Here is a 22,361-nt window from a genome sequence, read left to right on the forward strand (position 1 = left end):
GAAAGGACACCGACATTCCCCTCCCCGAGAAAGGACAACAGAAGAGGGAGTAGAAGCAATAGCATTTTAATAAACATAATCGATTCAAAGCCACAATATGAATAACAGGACTTGGTCGCAGCTTACATTGTATAAAATAGATCAAGTCTGAATGCGTTTTTCTTTTATTTTATTCCTTTTTTTCCCCCCCTTTTAGTTTTTTTTTTTTCTTTTTTTTTTTTCTGTTGTTCCTTTACTCCCTCCCTCCCCCCATCCCTCCCCCAAAGGTGATGCATCAATGGGACATCTGAGACGAAAGGAACTGCTCACAATGCTCAGCACGGGGATGGGGCCGTGGGGCGGTGTGGGGCACAGCTCTGTGCTCTTCCTACAGCTGGGGGGGAGGGGGGTTGAAAATAGAACTGGGTCGGGGCTCTTGGGATAGGACTACACTTTGGGACACGGCTCACAGCGACGGCCCCGAGGGGTCGGGGGGGTTATTGGTGGTTTGTTTAGTCTATTTGTAAATTGCACATCAAAACTGCCCCACTGGTGGTGGGACGTGGAGCTGAACGCTCAGCTGGGGGGCAATGGCTGCGTTGTGCTTGGAACCAGCGGTGGGAGGAAGGAGCAGCTGCACCCACAGGACAGTGCCCGCATGTCTCCCCCCGCCCCACGGCACAGAGGCACCCACCCACCCACCCCCCAAACAGGAGTACCTGCTGCAGAGATGGGCGCACACACACCGGGCAGTGGGGGGCCCCTCCAGTGCCAATGGGGCAGCAGTGGGGCCCGGAGCGGAGCTGCCGCCGTCCGGTTATCACAAGAGGTAGTGAGAACAGTGCAGAAAGGACACAACTCAGAGCGCTCCGTTTCCAACCACCGTGCTGACCCCCCCAGTGCCACAGATCGGCACTGGGATGCAGTCTAAGGGAGGAAGCGGGGGGTGTGGGGATGCCCCCATGGGGCTCATCCCACTCCGGGCATCAGTAAAGTGCTGTCGGCGCTGGGCTGGGGGATGCGGGACCCCCCGGGAATGCCATGCTGAGCTCTGTGTGCAGCCCCCCCAGGGCTCTATTGCTTTGGGGAATGGGGGGCTGCACACCCACTCCCCCCGTTTGGCACCACTACGCCCAGGGCGCACCGCAAGACTCGGAAATACACCCAGAGCACTCAGCAACGAGAAGGGAAGCAATGCTTCCTCAGCTCCCCAACACACACGTCGAGGAGGGCGAGGAAAGGGCAGAACCTTCCAGAAAACTCCTAAAGGACTCTGGAAGAGGACTCAGAGCAGCAGAGCTCCCAGGGATGCGCTGTGCCCATGGGTGCTCCGGTGCACAGAACCCAAACGCTCTGACCCCGTCCCAAACCTCCCGCGGCGCCGTAGTGCAGAACTCAGGAATGGAATGATGTTATCAGCAGTGAGACGCCCAGCCCAGCTGCAATCCTACTGCCTATGGATGGCACGACCCCATACGGTGCTCACACCGACCCTAAGGGCACCAGAACCCCAAACTGTGCTCACACTGACCCTAAGGACAGTGGCACCATGCTCACACCGACCCTAAGGGCTCTGGGACCCCAAACAGTGCTCACACTGACCCAAAGGACCGGGGAACCCCAAACGGCGCTCACACCAACCCCATGGACAGTGGGACTCCAAACTGTGCTCACAGAGATCCTAAGGACAGTGGGACCCCAAATCATGCTCATACCGACCCTAAGGGCACTGGGATCCCAAAAGGTGCTCACACTGACCCTAAGGACAGCGGGACCCCAAAAGCACTCACACCAACCCTAAGGGCACTGGGACCCCAAAAGGCACTCACACCAACCCTAGGACACAGCAGCTCCAGATGGTGCTCACACTGACTCCAAGAGCACTGGGACCCCAAACTGTGCTCACACTGAGCCTAAGGAGAGCAGGACCCAAACTGCACTCACACTGAGCCTAAGGATGCCGGGACCCCAGTTGGAGCTCACACCGACTCTATGAACAGTGGGACCCCAAAATGTGCTCACACTGACCCTAAGGACAGCGAGACCATAAACCACGCTCACACCAACCCTAAGGACAGTGGGACTGCGCTCACACCGATCCTCAGAGCACCGGGGCCCCAAACAGTGCTCACACCGACCCGAAGGACAGCAGGACCCCAAAAACCACGCTCACACAGACCCTAAGGGCAGCAGGACCCCTAAATGCGCTCGCATTGACCCGGCCGGAGCCCAACCCACGTCCTGGCTGAGGGACGGACGGACGGACGGCAGCTCACCACCACAGAGCAGCACTGGGAGCAGAGCACAGCAGTTCACCCTCTGGCTGAATTCCCTGCAGCGCTGGGTGAGGAAAGAAGAGAGGAGAGGAGGGAAGGGTGAAGCCAAACCCCGCAGCCGCCCCGCGCGCGGCTCAGCCAGGCCACAGCTTTCCATGCGTTCACTTTATTATGGTCAAGTTGAACAAGATCAATAGGACGGGATCGAGTAAGGCCATGTTCCTCTTATTATTATTTTGTTCCTCCTTCTTTGCATCGGAACGAGCTCAGACAACGCCCAGACACGCGGATCCACACGCACACGGGGGACACCGGGACACAGAGGAGGAAGTCGTTGTACCTGACTGCTGATGAGGTCTGTCCTATCGTATTCGAAGAAATGTTTATGTGCATAATATACAGAGGTGCAGCATTTACACACAGGATATTGTAAAGACACAGAGCTTGCTACAGATGCCTTCAAGTCCTCGGAGACGCGTCCCCTTCCCGCTGCCCCGAAAAAGCGCCGCTGGGAGAAGAGGTGCCACCAGCTCCTGGCGTCCTTGGAGAGAAAGGAAGAAAGAAACGAACAGAACAGCGAAACGAAAAAAAAAAAAAAGGAAAAGAAAGAAAGAAAAAAAAAACCAACTGCCCCAAAGCGAACAACGCACGCTGTTCCGGATGGAGAGGGGTGGGTTTTGTCCTTTGGTTTCTTACTGAAGGCAAAGTGGGACGCGCTCTGCACAGCTCAGACACGATGCTCACGGTTCTGTGGTCCCTATGGGGGGAGCAGGGGGGGGACGCAGCCCCCGGCCCCACACACAACGCAAATAAACCAAAAAGGTTGTTTCTGGGGTCTCTGGTTTGTTGTTTTGGCTTTTGCTCCGCGCTGCGCTCAGTGCCGCCGGCTGCGCTGCGGCGCTCGGGCTGCTCACAACCTGAAGTCACCCCTCTTATCTTTTTTTCCTATTTTTTGTTTTTTTTGAGCTTTTGCTCTGCTATCAGTGCTACTTTCGGACCTGTCGGACTCAGCCCCGGGTCGGGGGGGGGCTGGGACCTCTGCGGTGCTTTGGGTTGGGGAACCGGACCGGGACTGGGGGGGGCACAGGGACGGGGGTCTCACACCTCCCTAAGGAAACACAAATCGCCTGCAGCTCGGGAGCAGCAACAAGGAAACGCACCGAGCACCTCCTCACCACCGCTGGGTTCTGTGGGGCTGTGGAAGGGCCGTCAGGAAAAGCCAATGGAGCTGCCGGGCTGCTCCGGGCGCTGCGTTACATTCAGTGTTTGTCAGCAGTTTATATGGCTCAGCCGGGCTGTGCAGCCCGGGATTCTAGCAATGGCAGTGCAAATACACCTTCTCGACTTGAAATGTATTTGTGCTGTTTTTTCTTTTTTTTTTTTTTTCTTTTTTTTTTTTTCCTCTTTTTTTTTTTTCCCCCTCTCTCTCATAACACATCTTCCCTTTGTTCATTCATTCCCTAGAAACAAACTTTTTTTTTTTTTTCTTTTTTCAAGTTAAAAAAAATCAAAGAATAATAAAAACCAAAACCCAAAGACACTCTCGTAATCCCTTCCTTTGCTGCTCTCTATCCCGTGGGACGCTAAAGGGAATCCAGACTCATGCTTTAACAAAAGTGCTTATTACTTGAAGCAAGTGCTTTGGACCAGGGGGCGGAGAGAAACTTCCTTTTGTTTTGGGGAGGGGGAGATGGGGCTGTTTGTTCCACACCCACACGGACAGCTTTGGGGGGGGGAGGGGGCGAAAAGTCGCTGCTTGGTGAGCTCTGCACCAAACGTGTGCCGCAGGGAACGCGAAGCAGGAATGGTCCAACTTTGGCATCGAGGTGGCGGGGAGGAGCGGGCACCGGGCGGGCAGCGGAAGTTTCCCTCCATCCCTCTTACAATGCACTGGGGAAACCATCACAAATCTCGTTTAGCAAAATAATGCATTATTACCAAACACTTTGATTATTACTTAAATTGTCAAGCTGTGCTGTCAAATGTATACAATACAGCGTTAAAGGAGAACAAGACTGGGACTGCAGGGACGCGGCCGCGCTTCCCTCTCCCACCACCCCCAGAACCCCAACCGCGGTGCGCTGCTGAAACCTCGTTTCACTCCACTGTCATCATCATCATCATCATCATTATCATTACTTATAATAAGACACGAGGGGAGGGGAGAAAAAACTCCTCGCTAAGAGCAAAGAACGCGTCCACGTAAAGCACGGCGCTGCAGAGAGGAAATGGAGCAGCCCTTACAGAGATCACATTGATTGTCTCGCAGTCCAGCCGTCGCGTGGAGCGACGCTGACAACGCACAGCGCGGACAGAAGGCAGAAGAGATCAGGTTTGGAAAAAGAAACCGAGAAGCACAATACTGACAAAGGCGGTCGAAAGGAGGGAAGGAAAAGCAGCGTGCTGTGTGTGCTCTGAGGAATTCTCTCGTCCTGGATACGGAAAAAGCTGTGACCGACCGACGCGCTGCCCAGCCGACGTCTGCACCCGGCGCCAGCCCTGAGCTCTGCCACCACCCCACAGCCTGGGGCTCCGTGGGGCTCCGTGGGGCTCCGTGGGGCTCGGACCCGACCTCCCACCCCGCAGGGAAAGGCGACGGCCATCGGCGAGGAGCCGGGAGATAAAGGACGCAGCGAGCGCGGGCTCGGCAGCCATGTAAACAAATCTCTTTTTTTTTTTTTTTTTCCAGTTCTTCTCTGCAGAATACTGAAAAGGATCTTCAAAAAGGACCTTTTAATTCAAGTTTTGTGAGCTCTGGTTCCCAACTGAGGTATTCGGTGCAGAAAGGTTTACGCTTTCCTTCAAGCCGGAGGACGGGGGGACGGGGGCAGAGAAGCTGAGGAGCACAGCCTGCACTGCAGCACCAGGAGCACCAGGAGATGCTCCTGCGAGACTCAAAGTGCTGTCAGCCAAAGGCCAGGGTGGCCGCTGCTCCCTATTTGGTTCTGAGGGTTGGGCTTTGGTAAAAGAAAGCCGCAGTGCAACAGGCGCTGCCTCCCCCTGCCCAGGGACGGCCTCAGCAACGCGACAGAGAGCAACTTCCAACAGGCAACGAGGAACAAAGACTGGTTTGGTTACAGAAACGCTTTCCTTCCTACGCTGTGCAGAACCGAGGGGCACCGCAGCGGGGGGGGGCTGGGGTGGGAGGAGCAGGAGCTGAACGGGACCTGAACGGGACCTGAACAGGTCCTGAACGGGACCTGAATGGGACCTGAACGGGTCCTGAACGGGACCTGAATGGGACCTGAGCAGGACCTGAGCAGGACCTGAACGGGACCTGAACGGGTCCTGAACGGGACCTGAGCAGGACCTGAATGGGTCCTGAATGGGACATGAGCAGGACCTGAACGGGACCTGAATGGGACCTGCATGGGTCCTGAGCAGGACCTGAACAGGACCTGAATGGGTCCTGAATGGGACCTGAACAGGACCTGAACGGGACCTGAATGGGACCTGAGCAGGACCTGAACGGGACCTGAACGGGACCTGAATGGGACCTGAGCAGGACCTGAACGGGACCTGAACGGGACCTGAACGGGCTGCAAACAGGCTGTGAGCAGGACGTAGCAGAGCACAGACAGGTCCTGAGCAGGCTGCAAGCAAGCCATGAACAGGATGTGAGCGGCCCTGAACACAACAGCAGCAGGCTCCAAGCAGGCCACAAACAGGCTGTGAACAGAACACAAGCAGCCACGAGCTGACCCTGAGTGGGGCACAAACGGGAATCAAGCAGGCTGCAAGCAAGCCGTGAACAGGCCAAGAACAGGACACGAGCAGGCTAAAAACAGGCTGTGAACAGACCCCCAGCAGGCTGCAAGCAGCCACGAACAGGTCATGAGCAGGACGTGAGCGAGCAGGACCCAAACATGCCATGAGCAGGCCATAACAGGCTGTGAACACGCCATGAACAGAACCAAGCAGGCCACAAACATGCCACAAACAGCCATGAGCAGAACATGAGCACGCCACAACCAGGAACCACGCAGGCCACGAGCAAGCTGCAGCTCTCCCAGGGTCTGCCCTCACTCCCAGGCCCTCCCCCAGCCCAGCACGGTGACAAACTCAGCAGCAGATGCCAACCCTGGGCTGCCTCTCCCCATCAGCCCCTTCCCTTCTCAGTGCCCAGGCTTTGGCTTTGCACAGACTCGTGATTCGGAGCAGAGCATCGGCTTTGCACGTGATACCGTTACAGTAATTCAGAAAGAAAACAAAACAAAACAAAACAAAACAAAAAAAAACCCAACAGTGCAACGTTTCTCGAATGCTTCAAACCTGCATTATAAATATGACCTCTAAAATTAGAAAAGAAAACCCGAAACGACGACGGCGACAACAAAAACCCGACGATCTCACATACATGCATGCTAATAAAACCTGCCAACATGCTGCGTTAGAAAAATAAATACAGACCTATCAGGGTTGTGAATAAGGACTCTGAAGTGCATTTTCTTCCTTGTTTAAAGGCTAAAAGTTTCAGATTTTTTTTTCGATTTTTGCTGTTTTTTTTTTTTAAGGTAAATGCTTGTTTCTTTATAAATAACCTTCTTTTCTTTTTTTTAAAAAAAAGCAACACTGACTCTCGCATGGGAGCAGCCATGCAGCACAGAGAACGAAAACTCCAAAAAGAACCAAGGAATCGTCTCTTAGGATCCAACATTTTGCCAAGATGAAGAAACAAAAAAACCAAAAACAAACCGAGAACAGAAAACCAACAGAACCCCTAAAGTGCCTGGCGTGGGGAGCGAGGTTCCAGCAGCGCCGCGGCGCGCAGACCGCAGGGTTGGGCAGCAGCACCCGTTTTTGCATAAAAATGACAGCTGCCAAAAGGGTATTTTAGTGTCCCAGGTACAGTAGATCTTGATTCAAGTGTTTGTATTGGAATCGAAGGATGAGCACGAGAGAAAAGTGACTCAGAGAGGAGCATTACAGTGGCACTTGGCCAGGAGCTAGCACCCACCCCAGCGGCTGCAGCACCACCCCGATCCCAAACCCCACACCAAGAGTTCAGGCTTCCCCCTTCCAGCCTGCAGACAGCATGGGGACACCGACGGAACCCATTTCGCTCCACCCCCAAAAGCTGGGAGCCAAATTCTCTTCCCATCAGCAGCCCAGCGGATGGTCCCAATCAGCTGCTTTTTTGTTGTTTTTTTTTTTTTGGAATTTTTTCTCATTTTTTGGTTCTCTGTGGCCACGCAGCCCGAGAGAAGCAGTGGCTGCCACACGAGGGATGCAAGAGGACCACGCAGGAGCGTGGCTTGGTGCTCAGGGCACCCCGTGCCACCAGGGCAGCTCTGCCAGCCCCTCGCCGTGGCCATCAGCAGTGCAAGCACCGCGCTGCCGCTCCTGCAAGGGGAAGAAGCGTTGAACTCTTGGTCTGCTCGGCCATGCTAGAAGGCCTACCCAGTCTTGTTCTCCTTTAAAGTGCCCTATATTTATAGAATTTCTAAATAAATATAATAAGATATTAGGTCACCCATAGTTTAAGCTACTCCGAGTAACAGCCGTCCAAGCCGATGGCGCTGTGCCGGTCCTTGCTGTAGGGGCAGCTGCTGCCGTTGGGCAGAGCCCCGCAGGCCGCGGTTTTGGCTGCAATGCCGCAGTTCTTGAGGAGGTTGAAGCTGAAAGAGCTGATGGCGTCTTTAGGTGGGAAAGGCTTCATGGTGGAGAGGATAAGTGCCAGGCAGTCGGCAACGTCCTTGTTGGGGGCGCATGCCAAGGCTGGGGTATGACCTAGGACAGAGCCGGAGATGGAGGGGCTGCTCGCCGGGACGACCGGCACAGGCTGAAGGGAAGGAGGGGGAGGGAAAGCCTTTTGCTTCCCTGCTCCATGTCACTCTGTGCCCTGCGAGGGGCGGCCTTCATCCTGCTCATATGCCAAAGGACCCTGCTGCCGGCCACCAGTGATCCTTGCCATTTCTAAACTGCTTTGAAGCCTGCTGGGATCAGCAGGAGGTGAATTACAAAAGCCTCAGAAGCCCTGGCAGCGGGGCAGACCTAATGATATTTTTCACAACTTAAAGGTGTTCCAGCAGAGCAAAAACTGCTGGGATCAACAGCTTCTGGTGGCAGCAACCAGCTTCTGCCAACTTGCAAGTGAGTCAACGGCTTATCAACAGCTCAGCCTGGCACCTGGGCAAGCGAGCCCAGGAGATACACGAGGTAAAAAGCCCAGAAGATGCATGAGGTTAAGAGACACGCATCTGAAACCCCTCTGGGACCTGGAAGTGCTTTTACAAGGGGTGACAGGGAGTCAGCATCTTCACCCTGACTGAGCACACGCAGCTCAAACGCAGAAGGGGTGGGAAATCCCAGCACCGGCCAACCGCCTCCCCACGCAGCCCCTGAGCCCCACGCAGCCCCTGAGCCCCACGCAGAGCCCAGCCGCCCGTGAGCAACACGCACCTTCTTCATCCACAGCCAGCACGGTGGCACCTCTGCTGAGCAGGGCCTGGACAACCGTGGCCAGCCCGTTCCGTGCAGCGATGTGGAGCGGCCTGGGGAGGGGAGGGAGTGGTCAGGTGCGGGCAATGCAGCAACCAGGCCCTGGGGCAGCAGGACCACCCTCCCATTAGAGCAGGAATCAGTGCAGGCACTGAGGCTGAGTCCTCACTGCATGCACCAAACGAGTGCATCTCCTTCCTCCATCCTCTTTTCCCTTTCTCTTCTCACCCAGGCCGCACCACCCCCCAGGAAAGCCCTGATTCCCACCTCCCCCCCCACCTGTGCCAGCTGTCCAAATACTCACATCTGCAGCGCACTGTTACTTGCATTGATAAGGCCAAGGTCTTGGGTTTCCCCCAGGATCAACAAGGCACACTTTTCATGACCCTGTAAAGGAGGACAAACTGTTTATAGCACACAGGCAGCAAGGCAGCAGACGGGAGCTGGGTGCTGTCAAAGCACAAAGCAATTCCCTGGGATTCACAGACGTTCCCTAAACACATCCTTCTGGAACAGCTCGCCATTTCAGAAGGGTCTGCAAAGAGAGCTGCTGTTTCCTACGCTCCCTTCCCTGCACTGTCTCTGGGCTCTGGCTCCCTACCTTGCTGCAGGCCAGGTGAAGAGCTGTGTTCTTGTTGACATCCAGCACAGTTATATTTGCTTTTGCTTGGTACAGCAGGAACTCTGAAATGAGAAGGGACAGCTGTCATGAGAAAGTGAAGCTCAGACAACGGCAGTGGGGGGAGCAGCCACATATTGAGGGGCAGGAGCGGCACAGCCCGGCTCCAAAGGACCCCAGAGGAGGCAGAGGGGTCTCACAACCCATTCTGGGGAAAGCAGCTGTGTCAGTGTGGCTGACAGCCCCAGGAAAAGCTGAAAGCACTGCAGACCCCGAGCAGCAAATCCCTCCACTCCTCCAGAGAGCTTCCAGGCAGTGCTGCAGGACATGGACAGTGTGGTGGCAGCCCTCTGCCAACTGGCCGTGCCTGGGGAGGGGGCTGGCAGCTGACCACGTACCAACTGCTGCAGTGTGCCCGTTCTCAGAGGCCATCATGAGGGGAGTCCTCCCCAGCTTGTCAGTCGTGTCCACCTCGGCTTGGTGGCGAAGAAGCAGCTGTAAACCATGGATGTTGTCTGCAAAGGCAGCAGCGTGAAGGGGTGTCCTGGGAAGAGGAGAGCTCAGGTAAAGAGAAGGGCACAGAATGCACCACAGCAAGACTGCCAAGGCCTGAAGACACGCCTGGGGACATCAGAGTTGGAACTCGATGACCTTAATGGTCCCTCTTTCAACCCAAACCATTCTATGATTCTATGATTTCACGCCAGGGGAAGAGCAGAAACAGCAGAGTTGCTTTTCTCCACTGGGTGCAGCCATTCCCTCCCACAGCCACCCCAACAAGCTTCCCCCAGGCAGACTCTAAGACAGGTCAGGCAGCACTGCTGCCACTCTCCTGGTGGGAACCTCACAGCCACAGCAAAAAGGAAGAGCTGCAGGACTCACAGCCACCACTCAGCAGCACCATAGAGAGCAACGTCTGTGCTCACCTTCCTTTGGCATCTCTGCTATTAACAATCTTGGCACCTAATGCTTCCACCAGCATTTCAGCAGTGCTGTCCTGGTTGTTAATTCTGCAGTGGGGACAAGAAAGAAAGAGAACAAGACTCAGCAGCATTAGCATGGCTGCAATTGGAATGAGGAGCAGGCTCCTGAGGCTCAAGAGCCAACAGCAGCTATGTGGAGTTGTTTAGAGTAAAACACCCTTTATCTTTTTTGATGACAGTCAAGGAATCACAACACCACGTCACAGAACTGCTTTGCTCATCCCTCTGCTGTCAGCTTTCCAGGGGCTGACCCTCCCACCTCGGCAGCTCCACCAAGCTGGCACGTGGAGCTCACGCATGCCAGCCCCAGCTGCGCTGCACACAGCCAAGACAGAAGCCCTGCAGCTCCCAGAGGCCCTCCTATGGTCTGGCAGCCACCTCCCCGCCACAGGGGAGCGAGGACAAGAGGGTTGTATAACCCTGAGCTGTTACTGCCACCCAGAGAGGAGCCCTTGGCAAGCAGTACAGCGTTTGCAGCTCCATCTGCAGGCTCCAGCCTGCTCTGGCCCTGTACCCCTCTCCCATGTCACCTGGTGAGAAGAACCCAGGGCAGCCCCCGACACCACTTACACTGCACAGTGCAATGGAGTAAAGGGGTTTCCTTCTAAGTATGCAAATGGATTGTGTTCAAGTAACAATTCAAGACAATCTTCATGCCCTGTGAGGAGAGAGAGACATAAGGCCATCAGCACCCAGTCAGAGCAGAGGTGGGATGGGGCCCAGCCCCGGTTCTTACCACTGTACGAAGCCCAGTGCATTGGTGAGTAACCACTGTAGTCCACCACAGAGTCCAGAGGGTCAGTAGAGAGGGCTGCCTGCAGCAAGGTCCTCAGGATTTCTAAGTGCCCACACGCCGATGCAAAGTGGATCGGGGTCCGGCCTTTGAAATCCCGACACAGAACGAAGGCATCGTGGTCCAGCAGAGCAGCCAGGCAGTCCTCACAGCCCGTTACAGCCTGTGCCAGAAGAGAGGACGAGGTCAGACCTCCTCCTTCCCTCATTTAACAACAGAGCTATCCCCTTCTTCCACAGCTTCCTTCTCCAACGCTGCTTTTTAGGAAGAGGAATTGGGCTATTTCACTGAGGACTCTCGTGGCAATAGGAACCACTTGCCTGTCCTCCAAGCAGCCCCCCTGCAGGAGGCATCAGAGCAGAAGCTGCAGGGCTCCAGGCACCCCCAGAGATGAACTCACCCCCCGATGCAGGGCGGTCCTTCCTCTCTTGTCGGCTGCGTCAGCCGTGGATCCCTTCTCCAGGAGGAGGTGGACGCAGTCGACGTGGCCGTTCATGATCGCCAGCATCAGTGGGGTTCTGTGGGGAGGAGGGGGCTTGGCATTGTGCTGGGCTCAAGTGCTGCCCTCAAGCTTAAACCCACCACCCTGAGACACAGCCCCAGAGAAACACGCAGGCGAACTCACTGGCCGTGGATGTCCATGACATCGGTGATGTCTGCCCGCTCCCCGCTGTCTATCAGGAGGTGCAGGGAATCAGTATTCCCGTTGGCAGCTGCAGACAGCAGAGGAAAGGAGTTACAAACCCGCACTGATGAGTCCCTCCTTTCAGCTGCCACCATACGCCAAAGGTGCAGGCTCGTGCTCAGCAGCCAGGCACACGTGGCTGAGCAAACTCATTACATGGTTGCTAGGCTACAGGACCGATTAGCACACGCACAGGCTGAGCTGGAAACACGTGTGTGTGCAGAAGCCACTGGTGTCCTCTCCCCACTGCTGCTGGGCAACTGGGCCCTCAGCTCCCCCAGCTGTGGCACAGCACCGGTCCCATCCTGACCACAGGCATCGCCCTAAGCCACAGCCCTTTCTCCTTCCCGAATAAGCAGCTGGGAAATGGGTCAACGAGCATCCCCGGCTCCCTCGCAGCCCCCCGCCTCATTACCTGCAGCGTGGAGAGGGGTCCACTTCCTCTTCCTCTCCTTCACCAGGGCAGACGCGCCGTGGCTGGTGAGCACCTCCACGCACTCGGTGGAGCCTCTCTCCGTGGCGAGGTACAGGGCTGTCCGCCCCTTGTGGTCCCGCACGTCCAGGTTCACGAGGGTTTCAGCAAGTGTCTTCAGGGCTTCACAGTGACCATTATAGGCCTGAGGACAGAGCAGGTGATGTCAAAGCAGCGTCCAGAGAGGCCGCAGCCTGGAGATCCAACCCTGGGATGGTTCTGCTGCCCTCTGTTGGCACTCCCACCCCACCCCTGCCACACGCAGATGAGGTGGCCACGAAACAGAAAAAGCAAGGAGCCTCAAATGCAAATCAAAGGGACTTCGAGCCACGGCCTGTGGGAAAAGCCAGCCCCCAGGCTGCTGCCTCCCTTCCTGCTTTGCCCCACGCAGCTCTTTGGCCAATGTGGTGGCCCAGCCCACGCTGCTGGGGAGCAGCAGCTCTAGGGCACAGCGAACCCCAGCACAGAGCCAAGTGCCCTCTGCCACCATGGGGCTGGGCCAGCCGTACTTACAGCTAAGTGCAAAGGGCTGACTGGAATGGTGCTTTCCACATCCTCCAGGCAGTTAAAAGACATTTCCAGGAGCTGCGACAGCAAAAACACAAACCAGTAAGTGCCCCCTGAAAACACTCCATCATGGAGGCTTCAACCCACAATCAATGTACCAGCAGGCTGCAGGGCAAAAATAAAGCCAGCTCATCTGCTTTAGAAAATCTGAATTTCAGGATAGAACCTTCCTTAACCTCAACAAGGCCCAAGCTCTTCCTCTGTGGTACCATCAACACACAATGGCTCGCCGAGAATCCCAGTGGAATTTAATCAAACCCACTTCCCTTCCTTCTGAACAAACGATGGCACTGCAGTGCTTACAATGCACACAACTGGACACTGTAAGGCTCCAGGGGTCCTCATGCAGGCCTCCCCCATCCCCTGCAGCACACAAGGCTTTGCTTTACTCACCAGTTCAAGGTTCTGCCTGTTGCCATATGCAGCTGCATAGTGGACAGCAGTATATCCCTGCTTGTCCCGGAGGGATGGGTCAGCACCATTATCCAGCAAGAACTCTAAACAACTGCAACAAGAGAGAGAAAGGGAGATCAGGAAACCAGTGAGAGTAGAGAAGCATGCCCAGGAAGGAACCTCCTGCTTCATCTGAGAGCAGATGCTGTATGAAACCCTGCTGGACAAGGAGTGCATGCAGACACCCTGGGGATCAGGGCTGGGGTGATGGCCAAGGTTTGCTCAAGAACCAAACCAGCAGGTGTTTCCTCACTGCAGCTCAGCTCAGCGTAAGCAGAAGTGAGGTATAACCCTGGGAAGGGGTGAACAACAACCAATGTCCAGATGGGGCTGCATCGACTCACAAGAATGCCTCCTTCATCCTGGACTCCTTCAGTGGCTCCTCATCAGTGTCATGGCTGTTTCCTGAATGAGTCTCTGCTCTGAAAGGCCAGAAGCTCCCATCAGTTTGCTGACCACCCCCTCCTACCTTCGTGAGGCACCCCCTCCTCACAAGGCACCGCTTGGGGAGGTGGCCAGGGCACAGCAGAGCATCCCCCCACTCAGGGCACACACTCACCTCCTGTACGTGTCCGAAGCAGCAGCATAGTGTAAGGGAGTACAGCCTTTACAGTCAGCCTCGTTAATACTGGCTCCTGCAGTGACCAATGTCACTGTACACTGATAGCTGCCATTGGCAGCTGCGTAGTGCAGTGGAGTCCTGGGGAGGGGAAAGGAGAAAGGGCTGAGGAGCACTGATTGTCACAGAGAAACTGTGGGGCATCAGCAGGACCCAGGGAGATGCCCACTCAGCTGCTGAGCTGCACCTCACTTTTGGGCAGCTGCTCCACTTAAAGAGCCAGACTGCTCAGGGAGATATGGGGTTAAAGAAGCAGCGAATGCAGGGCACTAGATCCAAAAGCCTCCCTGGAGGCAGGTTGGTTTTGCCTTCTGATACCAAGCCCAAGCGATCAGCCTGCCCAGATTCAGCTGGCATCGCCTCCTAAACCCCAGCTCAGCCCTACACTACTGCTGTGAGGATGTAAACACCACATGCAGACCTGGAAAAGCCCAGCCCAAACCCAGCTGTTGCAGAGGAATCACCTTTGCAATGCCCACGGCATGCTTACCTTCCGAATTTATCTCTCCTCCTCAAGTCAGCACCGCTGCTCAACAGCAAATTAAGACATTCAACGTTCCTACAGGAGTTAGGGAGACGAGTCAGACACAGATGAGAAGGGAGCACAGCAGGAACGCTAACTCCTCCTAGTTGCAGACAAGGCAGCTACACTTCTCACCCACACAGCCTGGCTGTGCGGAGCTCAATGCAGCCTGTCATCTCCAGCCATGGCTGGATGCTGCTCGTACAAAGCTCTCTAGTGAAATCACCCTCTTGTGCCTCCTGCATTGCCAGTGCTGTCCTGCACTGCACGGTGAAATTGAACGAGGCATTCACACGGCCAGCTAAGCCCTGCTGCTCTTCTGGCATCAGACTGTGAACCCTTCCCCAGTCTCAGCCAAGCGAGCATTACAGCTCCACATTAAATAAAGGTGAATAGTCCCAGGGTGCAGAGGCTGGGATGAATCAGAATCAACAACACAACATGGCCCAGAGGTGCGTTTCTCTCTATTCCTGGCTCTACCACACATCCCTACTGCCTGCCAGAGCTGGGCACAGCACCCAGCAGCAGGCAGTGCTCAGCTCACCCTCCAGAAGCAGCAGCGTGGAGGCAAGTCCTCCCAAGGTTGTCAGGTGTGTTGATATCAAAGCCTGCAGACAGCACGTGCTCATTGCTCAGCGAGGAGACGATGCTGTACAACTGACCTACAGGGCAGAGTGCAGGGAGTCAGGGCAGTGCAGGTCTCACCCTGATACCCCCACAGGTAGGGGACAGCTGAGCCACTCACCTGAGGAAAGTAGCTTACGACAACAGTCTGAAAATCCAAAGAGAACAGCTAAGTGCAGAGGGAACATGTCGTGGATCCCACGCCTGTCAGGAGAGGGGACGGGGTCAGCGTGGGCCATCCACGCATCCTCCAGCCCAAGGACACAGAGGGAAGGAAGAGATCTTCTTTACCTTGCAGTGTCAGCACCATTTGTCATCAAAGTACTAATTAGCAGCTCATGGCCATATCTAGCAGCAACGTGGAGGGGGGTATTGCCGTATTTGTCAGCACAGTCAATCTCACTGCCTGGAAACGGAAAGCCAAGCGTTACCAGTGGATCTCTGCACTCTAATCCCAGGAAGCAACCTTGCTCTGAAAGAGGCTCAGACTGTGCTGGGAGTGATGAACATGAGGACCAGGCTGTTCTGACAGCTGTGTCCCATCTCAGGGACATGGCTGATAACTCGAGTCCATTCTGTATCATGCAGGACAGCTGCAAGCCGCCGTCTGTGCTGGGAGCCCACCTGCCAGCCCGGGGCATCAGATCTCCCCTCATCCCCCAGGAAGGGATGCGTTCAGCCCCCAGGTCTCTGGCTGAACCCCTGGGGTGCTGCCAAGTCTGCTGCCCTCCCGCAGGAATACTGTCTTCCAGGCTGGTCACAGCAGCAGGCCTTTGGCCTTAGCTGCTCTGACTGGTTGGAATTTCAGTGCTCTGTTCTGCGCTCGCTGCCCTTAGGAGCTCGTGTGCCCTCCACTGCCCCAGTCAGCACAGGGCAGCAGCCCCCATGAAACAGCACTGAATCTGAGCGACCACTGGAGAGCTCTCAGATCCTCAGAGCAAACAAGCAGGGAGACCCTGGAGGAGGCACTGAGCAGCACAGCAGAAGGATGGGGTAACCCAGAAAGCAGCAGCCGCTCACCATTCTGAATGAGGATCTGCGAACGCGTGAACCGCCCGTGGATGGCAGCCATGTGCAGGGGGCTCTTCCCTTCCTTACTCTGTGGAGAGCAGAAGCGAGGTCACATCAGGCTCCTGTCACCACCCCAAGCTCCCCCCCGGGGCAGCGGATCTCCACATCCCCAAGGCTCAGCCCCTCAGCACCAGACCTGAAAGTTGACATCGGCCCCGTTGTTGACGAGGAGCTCTAGGCACAGGGCCCCGTTGGTGGAGACAGCAGCAAAGTGCAGAGGGGTGAAGCCCTTCTCGTTAGGCTGATTGACGTTGGCGCCGTAATTAACCAGCTCATTGGCCACGGCATCTTGGCCCATGTAACAGGCGATGTGAAGTGCAGTGTTACCAAAGGAATTTGGTTCATCGATCTGCGGGAACAGCGAACCCAGAGGATTTGGGGATTGAGAAGGACAAAAGGGGGGAAACAAAAGGGCAGCCACAAAGCAGCCCACGTTCCCAACCTCCCCAGCTCCCAGACCCCTGGCTGGGGGCTCACCTCCACGCCCAGCCGCAGCAGGTGACGCACAACTTCGATCTGCCCGCTGGCCGCCGCCGTGTGCAGCAGGGTGTAGCCCTTCTTGTCCTTGCACGTCACATCGGCTCCCCGGGCCACCAGCAGCTTCAGAACTTCCAAATGCCCTGTGGGAGGGAGGGAGGTGAGAGCCAACGGGCACACAGGCACCGCGGCTGCAGAGAGCACTGCAAGGCGAATCCACGGGCAACAGGGGAAAAGAAATGAGGGTGATGTCTTTGGGGAGCCTACCCAGAAAAGCTGCCCAGTGGATGGGCTGGCGATCCTTCTTGTCACAAGTACTCAGGCTGGCCCCTTTGTTTAACAGCAGGTTCACCATCTGGGTGCAGAAAAGCAGCGTGAGGGGCAAGGCTGCCGTTCCACCCCCCCAGGGCTGCAGGAGCAGCCCAGATGCAGGAGAGGACGCGGTGAGGACCCTGCACCTGAGCCCCATCACCCACCTCGAGGTGGCCGCTGTGCACGGCGTGGTGCAGCGCCGTGCGGCCCGTGCGGTCAGCGACATTGACAGTGCTCAGCAGGGGGATGATGGCCTCCACACACTTGGTGGCCCGGTTGGCAGCAGCGACGTGCAGAGGCGTTTGCCAATACTTGTCGCGGGCATTGACATCTGCCGAGTGCTTCAGGAGGAGGTGAAGTGCTTTCTGGCAGGAGCAGAGGAAAGGAGAGCTCTAACTCAGCCTGCTGGAGCCCATAGGCTCATCCCACCCAAGCACAGCTGTGAAATGCAGCTGCATGGGGGCACTGGCATGGGAGAAACACATCTGAGCCACAGGATTTAATCGTCAGCGAGGGCTCGTTTGTGACTGAGGAGGTGCAGAGCACCCAGAAGGACAAGAAACAGAACACGTTGACCTGCATTCTACAGCAATTTCCCTCTTCTGCTGAGAGAGGCCATGTGCTGCAGCCCCACGTTTGCAGCAACTCCTGCCTTCTGGACACGCAGTGACTGTCCACACACGCTCACAGCCCACAGCAAACGCCTCTGGCAGAGCTTTACGCTCACGCATTTCATCTCCTGTCTGCTGCCAATTAGACAATCCACGACGCCAGCTGATGTGTGGTAACCTGCCCTGCGTGTCAGATTCAGAGCTGCTGATCCCTGGCTCCAACCAACACGGCAGCAACGTTTCTTGCTCTCAAGTGACTCAAAACAGGACAAAGTTAAGTGGGATGAAGTTAAGCCCACAAAAGCCAAATGTCAGGAAATCTTTCCAACAAGATCTCTTGGAATTGGCTCCAAAAAGAGAAAGAGAGCCCCATTATCCTTCAAAGAAACATAAAGCTGGATTAACCAAAGCTCTTGGAAAGGGGGAAAAGGCAGGAGGGCAGCGTGGGGAAAACACACGTGCTGGCTCCTGAAGGATGGAGGGAACAGAGAGGATCTTCCCCAGCTCTCATTTTCAGCAGCTGGATTACGAGGTCATCCTCTCTCCACTCCAACAAGAACACCCATCCGAGCCAAAGTCAGGCAAGACCAAAAGAGAAGGAGAAGCATTCCTCCTCCCAGCAGCACATACCTCGTTGCGAGAAGCCGCAGCGCGGTGTAACGGGGTGAGCCAAACAGTGTCCTTCGCATTAACGTTAGCACCTGAGCAAGAAGAGAGCAGGGTCAGGGAGAAGAGGTGACCAACTGCTGCCGTGGATGCTGTCACATGGGGCTCCTGCAGGCACGAGCACCAGCCCCGCTGCAAAAAGGGGCTGTGCTGAGCTTTAGGTGAGGACAGAGCCCAGAGCCACATCTCTTGAAGGCTGTGCCAGTGCAATGCAAAGGACACAGCAAGGCAGAGCGAAGTGACTGCATCTGCCAGAGTGCCAGCTCCCCACCGAGCCAAACAGCCACAGCAGAGCCCCAGAACGCAGCTCCCTCCTGGCTGGGTGCCCACCTCTGTTAGTTCAGCTCCACATTGCTTCTCCGTCTGAACAAACCTCTTAGGATTACAGCAACATTTCCTAATCTTTCCCTGGCTGCAATCCCATTGGCTTAATTACGAGCACAGGGGTGTTTGGAGGGTGACCAACCCCTCCTGCTCTGCACCCCCGAGTGCAGAAGGGATCAGAACAATTCCCTAAAGGCAGCCCCAGTGCTGAGCAAAATACCTGAGCCCTGGCCCTTACCTGACAGTATGAGGAGCTCGAGGATTGCAACATCTCCTATGTAGGCAGCAGCATGCAGAGGTGTTCGTCTTTCTTGGTCCTGAGCAGGGATGGAAGGAACGAGAGCTGCCATCAGCTCAGAGCAGGGGACCACTCAGCACAGCCCCTCCTGCCCCAGCACAGCACACGCAGATGGCTCAGGGCGTGCAGTGGGGAAAGCTCCCCCAAACGAGCAGCCTCCCACCATGGGAACGGCAGGCAGCTCCTGCAGCCTGCTGCTGGAGGCCAGCAAGGCTTGCAAAGCCCCTCTCCAAGCCTTGGTTGGATTAGCTGAAGAAAAAACACCTTTCACTTCTGTTTGCTCAGGGCTGGGCCCTGCATAGCCTCTGCCTCCAGGCACTCAGCTCAGCGCTCCTCGGGGAAGTGCCACGTACCAAAGCTGGGAAGGAAGCAAGCAAGGAGAAAGCTGGAAAAGCACAACTCGCTTCCAGTCCCACATTTTGTGTTGGGGGAGAAAAGAAATTGTTTTTCAGAGAGTTGAGGACTGGGAAATGGTGGCGGTCTCATTTTTTGCAGCATGCTGAGCTGGCACGGCCAGGCAGGAGGATGTGAAAGAGAAACCCAGCTGGCAGGTCAGCAAACAAGCAACAGCATCTCTAAACCTGCACACCAGAAGGAAACTACGCATCAACAATCGTGGTTTTATTCCCTCGGCAGCTGCACGAGAGCCCTGAGAAACAATCCCAACACTCACAGCGAGGACGAAGCGCTGCCCGGTCCCTGACCCAGGCAGGCACAGGGAGAAGCCCTCAGCCCTCCAGATGCAGACTGTGCTGTTCTGCCACAAGCAGCAGAGCAGGCGAGCATGCGCTACAGGGGTAGCACAGAGCCAAGCACCACAGCCCAGCAAGGTGGTGAAGCAGAACACAGCAGTGCTCGTGGCTCAGTGTTCGGGCTGGGAGCGCAGTGACTGCTGAGCAGCACTGGTCCACGTGGAGGAAATGGTGTGTGCACCACGAGGGGACCCATGGGGACGTCCCGGAGATGAGCAGCACCTTCCAGCATCCACCAGGCTCACCCTGCTTTGCTAACCAGCTCCAATCTTCCTCCTTCCACTGGGAGTAACCTTATGGTTGTGTTCTCATCAAACTATTCCGGGTCAGCATCCCGAAGAAGTAAAAGGTGAAGCAGCAGCGTGGCAGAGCTGAGCCCCCATGGCAGCCCTCCCACACAGCCCACCGCCTCCCAGCCACGCTCTGCGCCACGGAAGGCTTCAGGAAGAGATCTCCAGGGATGGATGGGAGCCCCATCCTTCCACACGCCCCATTCTACACGATGGAGGCCACGGGACAAAGCACAGCTAACAGTGGCAAAATCCTGAAATCATTTGGTCTCTGAGCTTCCTGCAGAGAGCCCACCCCAAACCCCTTCACCAGCCCATGCTCCCCCCACTGAAGGGCAGCGCTGCTGGGAGCCGGGTGTGGGTCCAAGCTGCAGGCTGGGCAGCACTCACCAGTACATTGATATTCTCCTTCTGATTCAGCAGCGACCGCACTTCCTCTACATCGCGGTTGAAGATGGCTTGGACCAGAGGAGGCTGCAGAGAGAGGGGGGGGTGGGAGGTGAAGGAGGGAGATGGAGCCCCATCCAGCACTAAAACCAGAGCACGGGCTGCGTGAGGAGCAGGATGGGGTTCTGGGCAGCTCAACCAGCAGCAGGGACCCATCTTAAAGCCAGTGGAGGTGGTTTTCATGGCACTGATATCATTCAGCAACGGCGATAAAAACATTCGTTTAAAAACCAACCTATTACTTCAGCAAAAGGAACCCAGCAACAATAGCTCTACAACTCCCCATTTCAGCTTTTGTGGGTGAAAGTCTTGTTTCCCTCAATAATTTTGCACTGGGGACACCGCAGAAGACTTTTATCTTCTGCCTCGACGACTTTGCCTCGCAAGAAGCCCAGGAGTCAAAATAGAATACTTTTATCACCAGCTGCAAGGACATCTTCCTCGGGTGCCACATACACTGCACTAAAAGTTGCTCACTGCGGCCTAGCCAGCAATGGGAATTGCTTGGGAAAGGAAAAAACCACGGAAGGGTCTCGGGAAAATGGGGAAGGAGGAGGTGGGCGCTCGACCACCTTCACAGCACTGAGCGTGCCCAAAGGGACACGAGCACATACACGAGTCCTTGGAACAGAATGAGCACGTGTGCCCTTACAGCGCACAGGTACGGCCTGGCTGTTCAGATGTGGAACTGAACTCTGCGAGGGTGCTTGCTTGTCACGTCGCCTGGTCTGGATTGTGAGCAAGAAAGGAGTGCTGCTTTCTAACACTGCACTGGGGTTAGAGAGTCTTCTTGGATTCTGGATGGCAGCACGGATGGGTTTTGGACGGGGGACGCTCAGAGGATGGCTAGAAAAGCTCCCTGCTATGGAGCCCAGGCAGCGGTGCTGAGCGCAGAGCGGGGAACCGCCGGGCGCCCAACTCAGCTCAGGGGAGACCTGGGATTCATCGCCGCTCTGCCACCCCTAAAAGCGGCACCGCATCCCACGCGTTCGGTGGGGCAGCAGCCGCGGAGCTCCTGCTCCGCCCCGCGCCGTGCCCAGCACCGCCAGCTCCCCGCAGCGTCCACCTGAAAGCCGTCAAACCCGGGGAGCGCATCCCGGCTCGGAGGCGACGCGTGACTCATTCCGTCGGAATGCAGCTCCGCATCCCCTCGGCTCGACGTTAAAAAGCACAGAAATAAAATAAAAACGGGCAAACGCCGGCAGACGGCACCGCGCTGCCGACACACCCACCGCCGCCGGGGGAAGAGAACGGCTCCGGTGACCGGAAAAATAAAAAAAAGTTCCGTTTTAGGCGCAGCCGGGCGCCCGGTTCTCCCCGCCGGCCTCCGCGAAAGGCGGCCGCGACGCTCCGAGGCGATCGGACCCGACCGGGCCGTGCGATCAGAGCCGGGCGGGGGTGAAGCGGCACGGGGCCACGTGCGGGCGGCGCTGCGGGAACCGCGGCCGTCCCAGAGCTGCGGGCGCCGCGGCCTCCGCGGCCCGATCCCCAACCGCGCCGCGGCCCGGCGGCCCCGACCGCCCCGCCGAGCGCGGATCCCGGCGCCGCGGCGCCGCGGGGGTCGGGCCGGGCCCAGCGGCGGGTCGCGGTCCGGCGGGAGGCCCCGCGGCCTGGGGCGGCGGCCCGGCGCGGAGCGCAGCGCGGTAGGCCGCGCATCCCCGGCCTGGCGTAGCGGCGGCGCCGGGCGCGCCGCGGGCTCGGCGGGGCGGACGCGGCGGCCGTACCTGGTCCGTGATGCTGAGAATCCCCATCTCGGGGCCGCGCTCAGCGCTCAGCTCCCGGCATCGGGCTCCGGCCGCGGCGGCTCCGCTCGGGCGGCTGCGGGGCGGGGAGCGCCTGGGCCCGCCCACCGCCGGGGAGCGGCCGACACCGCCGGGCCGCAGCGCCGCCGCCGGCCGTCGTCACCGCCAGCACCGGGGCGGCGGGGCGGGGCCGGGCCGCGGGGGTCGTCGCCCCATCGGGCGGGGGCGGCGAGGTGCCGGCGGGGACGGGGCGGCCCGGCCGGGGAGCGGGGCACCGGGGGGCGCCCGGCACGTGCGGGTCCGGAGCCGCCACCGCCGGGCGCGGAGCCCGGGCCGC

At 57.1% G+C, this 22,361-nt stretch overlaps 1 protein-coding gene across 3 annotated transcripts; it reads right to left on the reverse strand.

The window, feature by feature from the left end:
* Positions 1–190: 190 nt before the first annotated feature.
* ANKRD52 (ankyrin repeat domain 52) lies at positions 191–22,134 on the reverse strand. 3 transcript variants are annotated; one of them, XM_090128524.1, is made up of 29 exons: positions 22,007–22,134; positions 20,226–20,309; positions 18,734–18,812; positions 18,136–18,206; positions 17,059–17,259; positions 16,850–16,937; positions 16,583–16,725; positions 16,242–16,454; positions 16,055–16,133; positions 15,326–15,440; positions 15,156–15,238; positions 14,955–15,072; positions 14,378–14,446; positions 13,828–13,968; positions 13,613–13,690; positions 13,209–13,320; positions 12,762–12,833; positions 12,192–12,393; positions 11,717–11,804; positions 11,492–11,609; positions 11,035–11,254; positions 10,869–10,956; positions 10,242–10,325; positions 9,714–9,859; positions 9,298–9,380; positions 9,001–9,083; positions 8,658–8,749; positions 5,786–7,985; positions 191–5,719 (listed from the first exon to the last, which is right to left on the reverse strand). In XM_090128524.1, the coding sequence occupies exons 1-28, from the start codon at positions 22,031–22,033 to the stop codon at positions 7,741–7,743; spliced, it is 3,222 nt and encodes a 1,073-aa protein (XP_089984650.1). In that variant the 5' UTR covers positions 22,034–22,134; the 3' UTR covers positions 191–5,719; positions 5,786–7,740. The 3 variants fall into 3 exon arrangements, with proteins under 3 accessions (XP_089984650.1, XP_089984649.1, XP_031465944.1); XM_090128523.1 differs by having other exon boundaries at positions 191–5,686; positions 5,764–7,985; XM_031610084.2 differs by lacking the exon at positions 191–5,719 and having other exon boundaries at positions 7,687–7,985; positions 22,007–22,114.
* Positions 22,135–22,361: the final 227 nt, after the last annotated feature.

Source organism: Phasianus colchicus, chromosome 33 (genome assembly GCF_987193195.1).
Source record: "Phasianus colchicus chromosome 33, bPhaCol1.hap1.1, whole genome shotgun sequence".
Lineage (NCBI taxonomy): Eukaryota > Metazoa > Chordata > Aves > Galliformes > Phasianidae > Phasianus > Phasianus colchicus.